Source organism: Capra hircus, chromosome 2 (genome assembly GCF_001704415.2).
Source record: "Capra hircus breed San Clemente chromosome 2, ASM170441v1, whole genome shotgun sequence".
Lineage (NCBI taxonomy): Eukaryota > Metazoa > Chordata > Mammalia > Artiodactyla > Bovidae > Capra > Capra hircus.
In genome coordinates, this window is record NC_030809.1 from 76654668 (window position 1) to 76669014 (window position 14347).

The 14347-nt window shown below is 38.9% G+C and overlaps 1 protein-coding gene across 1 annotated transcript in view; it reads left to right on the top strand.

The window, feature by feature from the left end:
• THSD7B (thrombospondin type 1 domain containing 7B) overlaps positions 1-14347 on the top strand; it is a 1038357-nt gene that overhangs the window by 1001026 nt on the left and 22984 nt on the right. Inside the window, exons 21-22 of the mRNA XM_018062396.1 lie at positions 7227-7372; positions 14011-14170. Coding sequence (XP_017917885.1) covers positions 7227-7372; positions 14011-14170 — 306 coding nt within the window. The remainder of the gene's footprint in view (positions 1-7226; positions 7373-14010; positions 14171-14347) is intronic.

Here is a 14347-nt window from a genome sequence, read left to right on the forward strand (position 1 = left end):
TGTTTCCATTGTTTCCCCATCTATTTGCTATGAAATGATGGAACCAGATGCCATGATCTTAGTTTTTTGAATGTTGAGTTTTAAACCAGCTTTTTCACTCTCCTCTTTCTCCCTCTTCAGGAGGCTCCTTAGTTCCTCTTCACTTTCTTCTGTAAGGGTGGTGTCATCTGCATATCTGAGATTACTGATATTTCTCCCGGCAATCTTGATTCCAGCTTGAGCTTCATCCAGCCCAGCATTTCACATGATGTACTCTGCATGTAAGTTAAATAAGCAGGGTCACAATATACAGCCTTGATATTAGGTAGCCAAAATATTAGGTGCCAAAATTTTAGGAATAAATTCATAAGAGAAAATACTTAAAGGCAGAAACATTTTATTCAGTAACCTAATTTTTTAGTGCATGTCAGGAAGGACCATCATCACAGTCAGACATGACTTAGCGACTGAACCACCAAGAAGGACCATCATCACCTTAAGGTCAGTGACCCTGAACATCATCCTCTGTGGTGTAGGTGAGCCAGCCCCTATAGATGTCAGCTCAGGAGGACAATTCCCTGCCAATGACTGTGCACCTGCCCTGAAAATTTAACTCATATTAAAACAAACAATTCCTAGGTGGAAAGCAAACTTGTAATAATAATTTTCAAATCACATTCTTTAAACGGAAAGTGGCATCACATGCTGATGTTTTTGTATTTCTTATGTCTGTGGTGCATTGGAGTATATAAGTATATTCATGTGAAGTGCTTAGACATTTTATTTAATGATCTGTTTAAAGTTAAATAAGTATGTTCTTCATATGCTCTATTATTCTTATTTCCTTTCCAGTTTCCTATACAAACATATTTGCATTGTTTGCTTGGATCTTATTCAAATTGTCCAGAGCTATCAAAGTCATGATTTTTAGCTAATTCCATCAGTATCTGTCAGTTAGTCAAGGGCTTCATTGTTTAGAGCCTCTCCCTGTTACAGTGTTGGTGGTTGGCTACCTGGACCTGAAAGTATGTTCAGAACAGAGAACCACTGCATTTGACTCTCTCTTTTTATGAATATATGCATTGACAAATATGTAACCAGTTTTGAGGAATTCTTTTACTGCTTAAAGTTTCCCATACCTTCCCTTTGTCAGTGGCGCCTCAGAGCAAAGCCTGACTACTGCTGAGTTCAATGGGAGTGTGATCTGGTCCAATATCCTTTAAACTTGTGTGTAGGTAGTAGTACTGGCCTCTCTTAGGGTTCCATGTGTTCGTATGTGCATGCACACGCATGTGTTACAGCTAGCATGCCGCATTATCTTTTTTTTTTTTCTGGAAGTCTCATCAGGCAATCCTTTTTCCTTAATTGCCAGAAATTATTGCTAATTTAATAGTAGGCCTAGTATCACTGTTGCTTATAATGAGTTTTCAATATTCCTCAAGAGAGGAGAGGAAAAGCTTTAGAGAGAATTGTAAGCAAACTTAACCTACTGTAATCTAAGGTCTTTGTTCAATTGGAAACGTACTTTAAAACCAATGCTTTTCTCTCTTTCATAGCCTGAAGTATAGATGAATAACAGCGTCAGTTTCTATATCTCATTGGTATTATCCATTAAACATATTGTCTATATCAACTATTGAATTCAGGTTTCAAATAGATTCAGAAACCCAAACAAGAGTTGTCTGTTGGAAAGTGTCCGAGAAATTTCTCTCTTTCTCAGATTGGCTGCATGAGGATGTAGATGGCAGCAACCTTCTCTCTTACACTTAGGTCAGAGGAGTGCAGGCCAGGGTGGAGTAGTTTTGTTGGGACCAGGCTGAATCATTACAGACTTCATAGTTGTGTGCAGTTCTTGTTATAAAGCCCAGTAGAACATGAGGATCATACTTTATATTCCCATTACAGACTTGTTCCAGGGCCCGGTCAAGGAACTGATATAAAATAGTAGTTGTCAAAATAAATGTTACAGGATGCTTGGGGCTGGTGCACTGGGATGACCCAGACGGATGGTATGGGGAGAGAGGTGGGAGGGGGTTCAGGATGGGGAACACGTGTACACCCATGGTGGATTCATGTTGATGTATGGCAAAACTAATACAATATTGTAAAGTAATTAGCCTCCAATTAAAATAAATAAATTTAAATTAAAAATAAAATAAAAATATTAAGACTTAGCCAGCACCTACTATACTTCAGATATCCTGTAGTTTCTATATGGTGTATTTTCATTCATATAACCAACATGACGTTAGTCCAAGGAGTCCTCATCATCTCCTTAGTCTTCATCTAAATCAGCATAATTGTAAGATCTGTAGGAAGCAGAACTCCTCATAGTATCAAAATACCCACTGATGACCTGACCACTTGTAAAGCCATCCCCCAGTCAGTGAGCCTCCTGGAGTAATACATGTGCTCTGCCACTGCATCAGGGTATTTGCTGGTACATGTCTAGCTGCAAATGGAATGTGTACCCCTAAGAAAGGGGCACAAAATCATGCAGTCTGTACACCAAAGATTAAAGGGAGCTCTTGAGATAATTTATGAAAAGTAACTAAAATAAAAAGGTTCTATGACCAAACTATGAAACCCAGATGTGATAACAATAAACTTTTCATAGGGTCATCATAAAATTATGTAAGAAATATCAATATTTATTCTTTGTGTTAATAACTACATAGTTGTAATTGTCTTCATGTAATGATACTAGATAAAATGAATATAATTGATATTAGATAATGATAGCGGTAGTTGATATTAGATAAAACGAACCCGCTTACATATTTTTAGTTCCAAAATAAATCCCATTTAGATATTTATTATTTATTTAAAATAATGTAATTCCTATTTGAAATAACCTAATTTTAAGTGGCATTTTCCCCAATGTGAATTATCCTCATATAATGAAGACTATCTGTGTACTTAATTTGATTTTACAGAAGAGGAACTTTATGCTTAGAGAAGTTAAAGTACTTTCATACAGTCACATCATTTATGAGCTGTTAATTTGAAAGAACTGTTTCCAAATAGAGAATTTTGATGCCAAGTCCAGGTTTCTTTGTATCATACATCAGCTATTTTAAAATGATCTTTCTCATATTCTACAACAGATCATAATTTTAAATACCTTGCATTTGGCTACATTCTCCACTGTCTTACCTCTCACATGAAAATCACTGTCATCAAAACAATTCCTTAAGTCTTCAGTCCTTAAAAGTCCCTTTTAGAATAATCATGCTGAGAGATAGGTGCATGGTTGAGTATTACATCCAGTATGATGCTTAGAATTCCAGAGACCGCTGGAAATGGCAGGGCTCCTTGTATTCCATGTAGCTAGATATTATATTTGCAACTTCAGGAATTGTGCCTGAAGTATAACTTCAGGTAAAGTGCCTAATTGTGGGATACTTTCTCTGATTATTTAGTTTATAAGATTCCTGATTTAAAAAGGAACTTATTAAAAGATAGTACCTCACAGAAACTTAAGGTACAGCAAGTACCTTTTATACTCTGATGCATTTATAAACAAAGTTTTCTTATTGAATATTAATATTAGCCAGTTAAACAGAATATAAAATATTTGTTCTTCTCTTTCTGACTTACTTTACTCTGTATGGCAGACTCTAGGTCCATCCATCCATATCACTACAAATAACCCAATTTTGTTCCTTTATATGGCCTAGTAATATTCCATTATATATATTATATATATATCACATCTTTTAAATTTATTTTTAATTAAAGGATAGTTACAATATTGTGTTGTTTTCTACCATACATAAACAGGAATCAGCCGTAGGTGTACATATAGCCTTTTCCTCTTGAGCCTCCCACCCCACCCCACCCTACCCATCTAGGTCATGTTGGGCTTCTCCAATGGCTCAGCGGGTAAAGAATCTACCTTCAATGCAGGAGATAAAGAAGACACAGGTTCAATCCCTGGATCAGGAAGATCCCCTGGAGGAGGAAAATGGCAACCCACTCCAATACTCTTGCCTGGAAAATCCCATGGACAAAGGAACTTGGCAGGCTACAATCCAGAGGGTCACAAAGAGTTGGACACAGCTGAGTGACTACTTCTTTATCCTAGAAAAAAAGTACAGATGAACTTAATAGCAATGCAGGAATAGAGAGGCAGACATAGAGAACAGACATGTAGATACGATGAGGAAGGGAAGGGTGGGACCAATTGGGAAATTAGGACTGACACTGATTGGGACTATACACTACCACGTGTAAGACAGATAGCTAGTGAGAAGCTGTGTGTAGCACAGGAAGGTCAGCTCTGTGCTCTGTGATGACCTAGAATGGGTGGGATGGGGATAGGGGATGAGAGGGAGGCTCAAGAGGGATGGGATATATGTATACATAAAGCTGATCCACTTTGTTGTACAGCAGAAACTAACACAACATTGTCAAGAAATTATATTCCAATAATAAAAAAGAAAACAAATTGTAATATACTTCAAAATATAGAATTATATGCCTCTTGGTAGTAGTTGACATTGTTTGAATGTATGTTTGTGTTTGGAGAGCAAACAGCAGAGAAACCATATGGCTGTCCTTTCAGTGAGTGGTTATAGAACTTCATTATTTTTTTTATTGACTTTATTAGGTTCCCCCCACCATGTTTATGTCCAGCAGAAAATATCTGTCACTTTAATGGAAATAAATAAAATAGTCCTAAAGAAATGGCAGTGATGCATGCCATCAATTCAAGGACAAGCTTGAAGTTATTTGGTTTTAATGAAATAGAACCTCTTTAGCTGTGATAAAGGTGACACCACATTGTCATTAGTTTTACAAAGATGGATAGAGAACAGGATGCAATTATAATGACATTAGAATAATAGGTATTTATTGCAAGAGAATAAACAGAAAGATTGTTATAAAACTGAAGAGTATTTAAGTAAGAGTTAATGTGAAATATTGAGCCAAATGCACTCATTGAGCAGGGACAGTGTTTCATGTGAATAAGGTGATATCCAACAAGTATGATTTGGTTTGAGTGATGTTGGGAGGGAACATTGGTCTAAATGTGAATGTTCTGCCCTGTGCCCAGGAATGCATAATTTGTGGATTCTGTTGTTCACAAAGCCTAAGTTACTGATGGCACAAATTTTACGGCCACCTCAAGTTTCTTTTGTGTTTCCCATACAAGACCTAGATCTGTCCTGTCCTCGCTGTGATGTTCTCTTGCATTAGCATCTTGGCTAATACAGTCACCTCTGCAGCAAAACTTCCCGAGTTTGAATCCTGTTCTGCAACTGACTATGTTTTTGACCTTAAAGAAGTGACAAACTCTGTGCTGCAATGTCCTTATCGATAATATGTGACAATAACAGAATTTTCCTCTAGGATTGTTATGACTATTCAGTGAGTCAGTATACAAGTATTTAGAAAACTGCTTAGCAATAGCATCACACATGTTTGCACACCAGATAATATCATAGAGACAGTTTATAAAAATATGAATTAAACAGATATTCAGTTAGTGCTTAATATATAGGAAGTCTCATGTTAGGGACAGAATCTCGGGCCTCATGGAATTTAGAATCCAGTGATGAGAATGCCCTAGTTTTCTTCAAGGGTCGTCTTAAAGAGAATTAGTTTTCCACCATATCTATGATAATATTCTGGTGACCGCTAAGAGGTAGTCCACTGACTGTGTTAGTTCCTCTTACTTCTCCCTGAACTTGAGGACATCTGAGAATTATGCTTACCTTCGGTTTTCAAGTAAATTCTATGCAGAAGTGAAGTCATTGCTATCTTCCCATTTCTCTTAAAATATAAATGTATAATCTTTGATTCTCACTTTTAATAGCTTCAACAGTATTCCCTCCGTCTATTCTGTTCCTTGCTCTCTCTGTTCAGCCACACTGGCCTTCTGTTAGGTCTTCACACCTGTCCTTCTCCTTTGTATCTCATGACCTATTCACATGCTCTTTCTTCTGCGGGTCAGTGGGCCACTCTGTACATCATGTCTGACTTACTCCTTCAGATTTCTGTTTAAAGCTCAACTGCTCAAGGAAATATTCTCTGATTCTTTCACAGACTGGGTGGCATCCGCATAACATGCTCTTGGAGGACCTTCTGTTTCTCCTTTCACATTTATCACAAATACAACCACGTAATTAATTTTATAACAACAGTGGAAGGGCATTGGATTCACAGATAACTAATATTAAGGAAACTATGTGCATAGCATAGTTCACCAGCAGCAAACGAGTGAAGACAAGAGTGAGTGGCAGAGAAAGCAGGAGCACGAAACGTTCACATTCCATCCGTTATTCCTATTAGTGAGCCTAGACCTGATGCCTAGCGGTGGGTGTAAGATGACGCGAGAGTCCTGCTCTTTCCTGAGCCATTCTTATCAACCAATTTCCTCTCATTAGGAAATGGAATACCAGTATTTGAAAAAAATGTTTTCAACCATCAAGGCTTCTTCATACAAGTTAACAACTTTATCTGATATTCAGTGAAAAAGAGAAATTGGCCCTAAACTCTAGGAAAACTGGTCATGTGGAATTAATGGAGTGACACTATTTGAACAACACTAGGGAATTTTCTAGGGCAATCTTGGCATCTTCCTAGGGAATTTTCTAGGGTAATTTGGATTATGTGCAATTTTCTAGCTCACTTGTGATTTAGAACCTAACATAGGAAATACCGTTCTCTTTTTGCTTAATGAGGAAATGGCAACCCACTCCAGTATTCTTGCCTGGAGAATCCCATGGATGGACGAGCTTGGTGGGCTACAGTCCACGGGTCGCAAAGAGTCGGACATGACTGAGAGACTTCACTTTCACTTTTGCTTAATATTGGTGATCCTAGCCTAGAATGTAAGGTTTGTGAAGGCAGGAGGTACATAGGGCTGTTTTATCACTGCACCCCCTAGCACATAGCAGGATGCTTTGGTTATTCTAGAGCTTAATAAAGAAATATTTATTAAATGAATTAACATTCTGCCAGTGTTTCCGGGGTCAGTCAGTTTGGTAACAGTACAGAGTTTGGATATAGGATGGCTGAAGTAGAAGACAGCGTTTCAGATCCACAAGCATATGCAGACCTTGGATAACCTGTATCTCCATGGAAACCTAAATTAAAATAGCAAAGTAACTGAAACCTGGACATGACAAAGTTCAGCGTGTTTTAGTGAAGACTTTTGTATATATGGCAACATTCTGTTCTTTAATTCCTTTTTTAGCCAAACTCTAACAGAAAAGTTGACATTGTCTTTCTCATTTCAGGTCAAAGGAGCCGGACTCGATTTATCCTTATGCCAACCCAAGGAGAAGGCCGGCCATGTCCCACAGAGCTTACCCAGCACAAAACCTGCCCAATGACCCCCTGCTACAGCTGGGTCCTCAGCAACTGGTCTGCATGTAAATTGGAGGTAAGTCATATAATGGCATTTAAAGAAATGTTTCTCAGTCTGTCCAAAGTACTTGTCTATTGAAACCTACAAGGTGATAAAACAAACTTCACAGCACCAGGGGCCTGGCACAGTGTATTTTTATACCATAGACAGCATGGGAAAAAGAACCAAATAACTTAACTTCATATAGAGTGATACTGCTAGGAAAATAAATGCCCATCGTTATCAACTATTGTAATAAGTTGGATCAGGGGACTTTCAATCTTTTTAGTATCTTAAAGAATTCTCTATCTTCTTGGTTTGTTGGAAATATCAAAGCGTTATGCAATTAGGCAAAACCCTGATACTATAGAAATGCACAACTTGCCGTAGACTGTATTTCTTTAAAAAGCACTTTGAGGCTTAGACAAAATCTTGCATGTGGGCAGAAAATCAAAAGTGTATGAAAGATATATTTTAACATTATTACACAAACCAAGGTTACTACATTTTCCTCAATGATTGCTTTTTATTGACCTGAAATATAAATGCCTAGTAACATCATAATATATCACATACCCAGAGCTTTTGCTGGGTCAGCAATGATGCTCTGTGGCATTTTCTCTCTGGTTTCTTGTGTAAGAAAAAAGCACATTGATTTTTCTCTATTTTCTTGTTTTACTAGTTTATCCTTCAGTTCGTATTCCAAGCCAGATTTAATTAGGTAACAATAATTTTGATTATGCATTAAGATATCTGCAGAGTATTCTCATAGTGTTCCTGTCAGGATGATATTGTTGTACAGCATCATTATCTTGCAGAAGTTAAATGCCCATGTATTTTAATAAGTCTCAGAGGAATAAAAATGTATGCTACATTTGTTCAGTCTCCTTTTTACAGAAAATAAGATACCATGCCAATTAATTCAGTAGTAACCTAATGGCTTTTTTTTCTTTTTTTTTTAAATTATATTTTTTTAATTTTAATTTTTACTTTATTTTACTTTACAATACTGTATTGGTTCTGCCATACATTGACATGAATCCACCATGGGTGTACATGAGTTCCCAAACATGAACCCCCCCTCCCACCTCCCACCCCATATCATCTCTCTGGATCATCCCCGTGCACCAGCCCCAAGCATCCTGTATCCTGCATCAAACATAGACTGGTGATTCGTTTCTTACATGATAGTATAATTGTTACAATGCCATTCTCCCAAATCATCCCACTCTTTCCTCTCCCTCAGAGTCCAAAAGTCTGCACTACACGTTTGTGTCTCTTTTGCTATCTCGCATACAGGGTTATCGTTACCATCTTTCTAAATTCCATATATATGTGTTAGTATACTGTATTGGTGTTTTTCTTTCTGGCTTACTTCATTCTGTATAATCGGCTCCAGTTTCATCCGTCTCATTAGAACTGATTCAAATGTATTCTTTTTAATGGCTGAGTAATACTCCATTGTGTATATGTACCACAGCTTTCTTATCCATTCATCAGCTGATGGACATCTAGGTTGTTTCCATGTCCTGGCTACTATAAACAGTGCTGCGATGAACATTGGGGTACATGTGTCTCTTTCTATTCTGGTTTCCTCGGTGTGTATGCCCAGCAGTGGGATTGCTGGGTCATAAGGCAGTTCTACTGTGTACTTAGTCCAAAACTCTCTTTCCTAAACCTTCAACAGTTTTTTCAGTATTGCTTAGTATCACAAATAAGAAATGGAAGGAAGATATCTCCTAACAATTGTTGAGAGAGTAGAGAAAACAAATTCAAAGAATTTAGGAACTCATTGCAGGAGAAGGAAGAGAAAAGACAGGAAGAAGAAGGGAAGGATGGGGGACAAACTCCATACTCTGTGTCTCACCAGCCATACAGCTGCTACTATACCTCACTTGTTCTTTTGTATTGAGATGGCCAAAAATTTCATTTGGGTTTTTCTATAAGATGTTACAGAAAATCCCAGGTGAACTTTTTGACCAACCCAATACTTTTCCTTTTATCTTCCTGGGTATCAAGAGCTTTTTTTTTTTTAATAGGCAAATCTGCCAGTTTGTCTCCTAGGAACGTGAAGGGGAAATGTCAAATGTAATGTTTGAGATTTTGCTTTAGCCAGAACCACAGGGGCCGGAGTGGTGGGTTGTGAACATTCTCTATGGCAGTTCTTGTGGAGGTGGGGAGAAGGGGTTGTGGCATCTGATGGAGATACCCAGACACAGGGGTTCTGGAGACCATGAGAGCAGGGGTATCCAGAGATTTCAAGGGTGCCTGAGGTTTCTAGATGAGGTCATTCCATTCACTGACATTTCCAGTCAGGGGAAAACTGGAGTTAGCCTCAATCCAGGCAAAGCTCTCAGAAAACATGTCTGTATTAATTATTCCTGTGTGGGCACCTTACCTGCAGGAGACCAACAGCATTCTTTCCCAATAATTTGGAACGTAATTGAAGCTGTTCAAAGATAGTATATTCAAAAACTCTTTGCTGTCACATATCCCCACCTTATATAATAGATAAAGTCAGTAACTCAGAGGCAAAAGAGAGAGAGAATCTTGATGATATTTGAATTTTTGCTGAGTTTGAACTGCATTCCTCTTCTTCCTGAAGCCTGATTTTGAAAGCTTTGTGAGATACATAACACAAGACATTTTCAATGAGTCCCCTTTTCTTACTCATCTATGTAAACTGAGTTTGGGAAATTACTGATCAAAATACACATGAACCTCCACATGCAAAGCAAGTGCACCTCTCTCACAGCTGTCCTTCTGCTTCTCCTTGTTCCGTAATATCCTGACCTGCCCAATGTGGGTTGCAGACTTATTCACTGAAGGTGGTGGTTGTGATCTTGAAGCGGCTGATTGCCATCAAGTGGATCAAACCCCAAACAGAGGAGCTTGCCCAGGGCATGGTGGATATGCCAATTCTGTCACCATCATCTGTGGAAAGAGACTTGCAAACGAAAGTGTTTATCCTCAGGCTTCATTTTTTTTTCAGGGTTTCCTAACTCCTTCCAAGTTTCTTAGCTGGTAACACATATCCACACATATGTTGCAAAATCTGTTTCAGAGCTCAGACTCTGGAGTCTCTCAGGTCTAATCTTTTTAGATTTTATTTTATATATTCTTAAATATTCTTTTGTAGACTTCTTCATCTATTCCTTAGTATTTCTCAGAACTTCTCATTTTGAAAAGTGGAACAACATGAAGTGACACCCTCTACTCTTCACTGTTGCTGCTGCTGCTGCTAAGTCACATCAGTCGTGTCCGACTCTTTGAGACCCCATAGACGGCAGCTCACAAGGCTCCCCCATTCCTGGGATTCTCCAGGCAAGAATACTGGAGTGGGTTGCCATTTCCTTCTCCAATGCATGAACGTGAAAAGTGAAAGTGAAGTCACTCAGTTGTGTCTGACTCTGTGCAACCCCATAGACGGCAGCTCACCAGGCTCCTCTTTCCCTGGGAGTCTCCAGGCAAGAGCACTGGAGTGGGATGCCACTGCCTACTCTTCGCTAGATTCACCATTTTACATTTATGTATATTTAAAGACACACACATATTTTGTATTTATTATTTAAATATATATCAGTAGACTTTTATTTTTATTTATTTAAAGATACTTGAGTGTTTTTAATTGTTTTTGTTTAATTGTTGGCTGCACCCTGCAGCATGTGGGACCTTAGTTCCCCGACCAGGGACTGAACTTGTGCCCCCTGCATTGAAAAGTGGTGTCTTAACCCCTGGACTATCAGGAAGTCTCTAGACTGTATTTTTTTTTTAAGTAGTTTTAAGTATACCAAAAAACTGAGCAGAGAGTTCCCATATGCCTCTTAATTTCCCAAACTCACATGCTTCCCCCTATTATCAGCATCTTTGCAGGCTTAATTTTGGTCAAGATTTTTTCCAGTTCCTCACTCTGTACTTTTTGCCAGGTTTTCAAACTCTCCAAACTCAGTTTATTTATATATATCACAGGAGGAGAAGTAGTACATGTTTTGCTGGAGGTTTTGTTAACAATTAGACAAGTCATATGTAGTGCTGAGCATAGTACCTGACATAAATTTAGAGCTCAATAAATTGAGGTTGTTATTATAGGTTTGATTAAAACTCTGATTATGAGCATTAGCACCACCTGCTGATCCACATCTGGTGATGCTGATGCAGAGTGGACAGGAAGTCCGTTAATGACCTGAACAGCAGAGACTTAGTGATGGAATGCTGACTGTTGACCACCTTGTTCTAAGAAGCCTGTCTCTGTTTTCAAGTCCTGGTGTGTAAAGTCTCATGAGAGAGACTGGATGAACGCTTACTTTATGAATGAAATTATCATTCTGTGGCTGATTTCTCCTCATACTGTGGCTGTTGTTGTCAAAGGTATAAGAGATTAAGGTGGAACATGGATACATACTAGAAACATTATTGTTTGTCTTGGTTTTGAAAATGCTCCCTGATGTTGACTAGTTTCCCTTCCTTTCTGCATACTCCATCTCCTGGAATGTCAAACAAAGCTCTCTAATCAATTGCATCTCCAGTTACCTGAGGTTCTAGAGAGCAGTAACTTCAAATTTCACACATGCTTCAGACATCTTCAGACTCCAAGTTCATGAACTCTGACACTCTACAGTGAAACATACCTTAGGCAATTTGGCCATGCAATGGACAAAAGTTACAGAAAGAACCCTCCTCCAAACCCACATTTAACTTATGCTAGTTATTTTCAGCTTTGGTGTAGAAATATTTACTAGAACATTTGGTTTGGATGAATATATTGTGAATTGATTTTGAACCTCCGTTTCTCAAAAAAAAAAAAGTGCACTTGGGTTCAGTGCACAGGGCACATTTTTTTAACCATTTCACAATGGTTAGAATGGTTATGAGGTATTGAGATAGCAAGTGTGGGGATTGCCATCTTAGATAAGCAAATCACAATCCTTGTTAAAACATCTATGGAAAAAGGTGTGATGGTCCCAGTTTGTGTGTCTGCCCCGATGATTCAGTCTCTAAGTTGCTGTAACTTAGACCTCTGCCAAGTTGCACCTTTTTTTTTTTGCCAGTATAACTTTGAATCTGAAAGAAGTTTTCTCAGCAGCCTCTACCATCCTGCACATCCGGTAGCCCATCCACTGCCCTTGATACTTAGCAGCTGCTGCCACTGTGCCTTGACCTGGCTGGTGCTCAGCAGGCCCATCAGCCTCTGAGTCACCTGCTCCACACCCAGGAGCACTGTCATGACTGCTTTAGCTGCCCACCATGTCCCTCTTCAATCCTGCTGCTGCTAGAGCCACAGAAGCTCCAAGTTCTAGCAATGTAGTTTCTGAGTCCTGTGGTGAGAGGGAGGAATAAGGAGGAGCTGAAACTCAGTTTCCCAATGCAGAGCCCCGTTGTCCAGTTATCTCCTAATAATGGGTTGTAGCATGTAGCATCCTTGTGTGCAGCAAGAGAGTCCATGCAAATGTTCTTTCTCTCTCTCTCCATCTATACCAGAAGTAATCATAGAAACTCTTGGTCTTCCACCTATTTCCTGGCTTAGTAGGAGCTGAGTAATACTCTTTGGAAGTATAGGGGAGTTAATACTCCCTGGGATGAAAGTGAGAACTGGATCCATGGAGGAGCTGGCATAAAAATGCCTCTCCCTTTTTCCTGCCACCACATCTTGGATGATCCGTGTGGCTTGTCTAAACAATGTTGTGATTGACCAAGAAACCAGCTGTTTACTATGAAGTTGAGGCCAGTTGACAACACACTACCTTTTATATTTGCTTTTCCTCTGCACCTGCGATGGCTCTCTCAGCCTCACTCTTGCACCCCTGGGATTTCACCTCCTTAGTATAGAAGCTTTGCCTTGGGCTCTGTTTTCTAAGGCACTTATGCAAAAACAAAAACAAAAACAAAAAACAAAAAAAAAACAACACACACACACACACACAACTACCCTCTACAGTTATCCAAATAACCAATGGACTTCTTTTTGAAATATGAGTACCTGACTAAAACTGAGGAGATAATACTCACCTTGTGAGTATCTGCTAAAAATGTTAGAGTAGGAAGTCCTTCATCAGGCAGATGGTTGAGCTAGATAACCACAAAGCTTCTGTTTCTGTGAGACACTGCACATTTTTTTCTAACTGGCCAGAAAAATCTGAGTAGGATTTGTATAAAATGTCTTCAAAGAATAATATTCAGCACAGAAAGCATTATGAGGAAATCAGCGTTTTACTGGAAACCCCAATCTAATCCACATGAGAAAGTACTGAATTCCCTACAAAAGAAAAACAAGCAAAGCAAAAGAGAAATGTACACCCTGTGGTTGTACATGCTCTTTTGGGGAGTGATTATAGATTAGGCCACTTTATCCCATACACCTAGACAAATTAGGTATTGTTTTTCTTTTTCAGTCAATCCTGGCTGAGTTCCAGAATGAATCATCATATTCTGAGTGCATAAATTTCAAGGCATAAATTTGCATTTCTGCTTCAGTTGCTCTGTCAGCTCTAAAAGAATTGCTCAGGGATGCTTTATTGTCAACAACAGAAAGATAACTCTCAAAAGGAGGAAGCTAAAGAAATATGCAACTGCGTTTGTTTTGTTTTTTGGTTTCTTTTGCCCAAGAGGTGGTGGGATCTAAAACTCTGAGATGTTCCTGATTTGGGTAATGCTGACAGCATTCTTTCCTCTGACAGGGTGGAGACTGTGGGGAAGGAGTCCAGACCCGCAGCCTCTCCTGTGTGGTCCACAACGGTTCAATATCTCCCTGGACTGTACGTGTAGACGATGCACTGTGTAGAGAGATGCCCTTTCAAGACAGCATCTTGAAACAGCCGTGTTCAGTGCCTTGCCCAGGTAGGCAATTTTAGATGATTGGGAGTGCCTTCCATGGTGACCTTTTTATTTATTTTTCTGGTTTTTGGAGTTCTCTCTCATCCAAGTTGAAGTTTGTAACTAACTTCAATCCACGTGTCGTTGGTTATCACTTTGGAATATACCTAACAGCTTCTATAGAGGCAAAGTAGGCTCGCG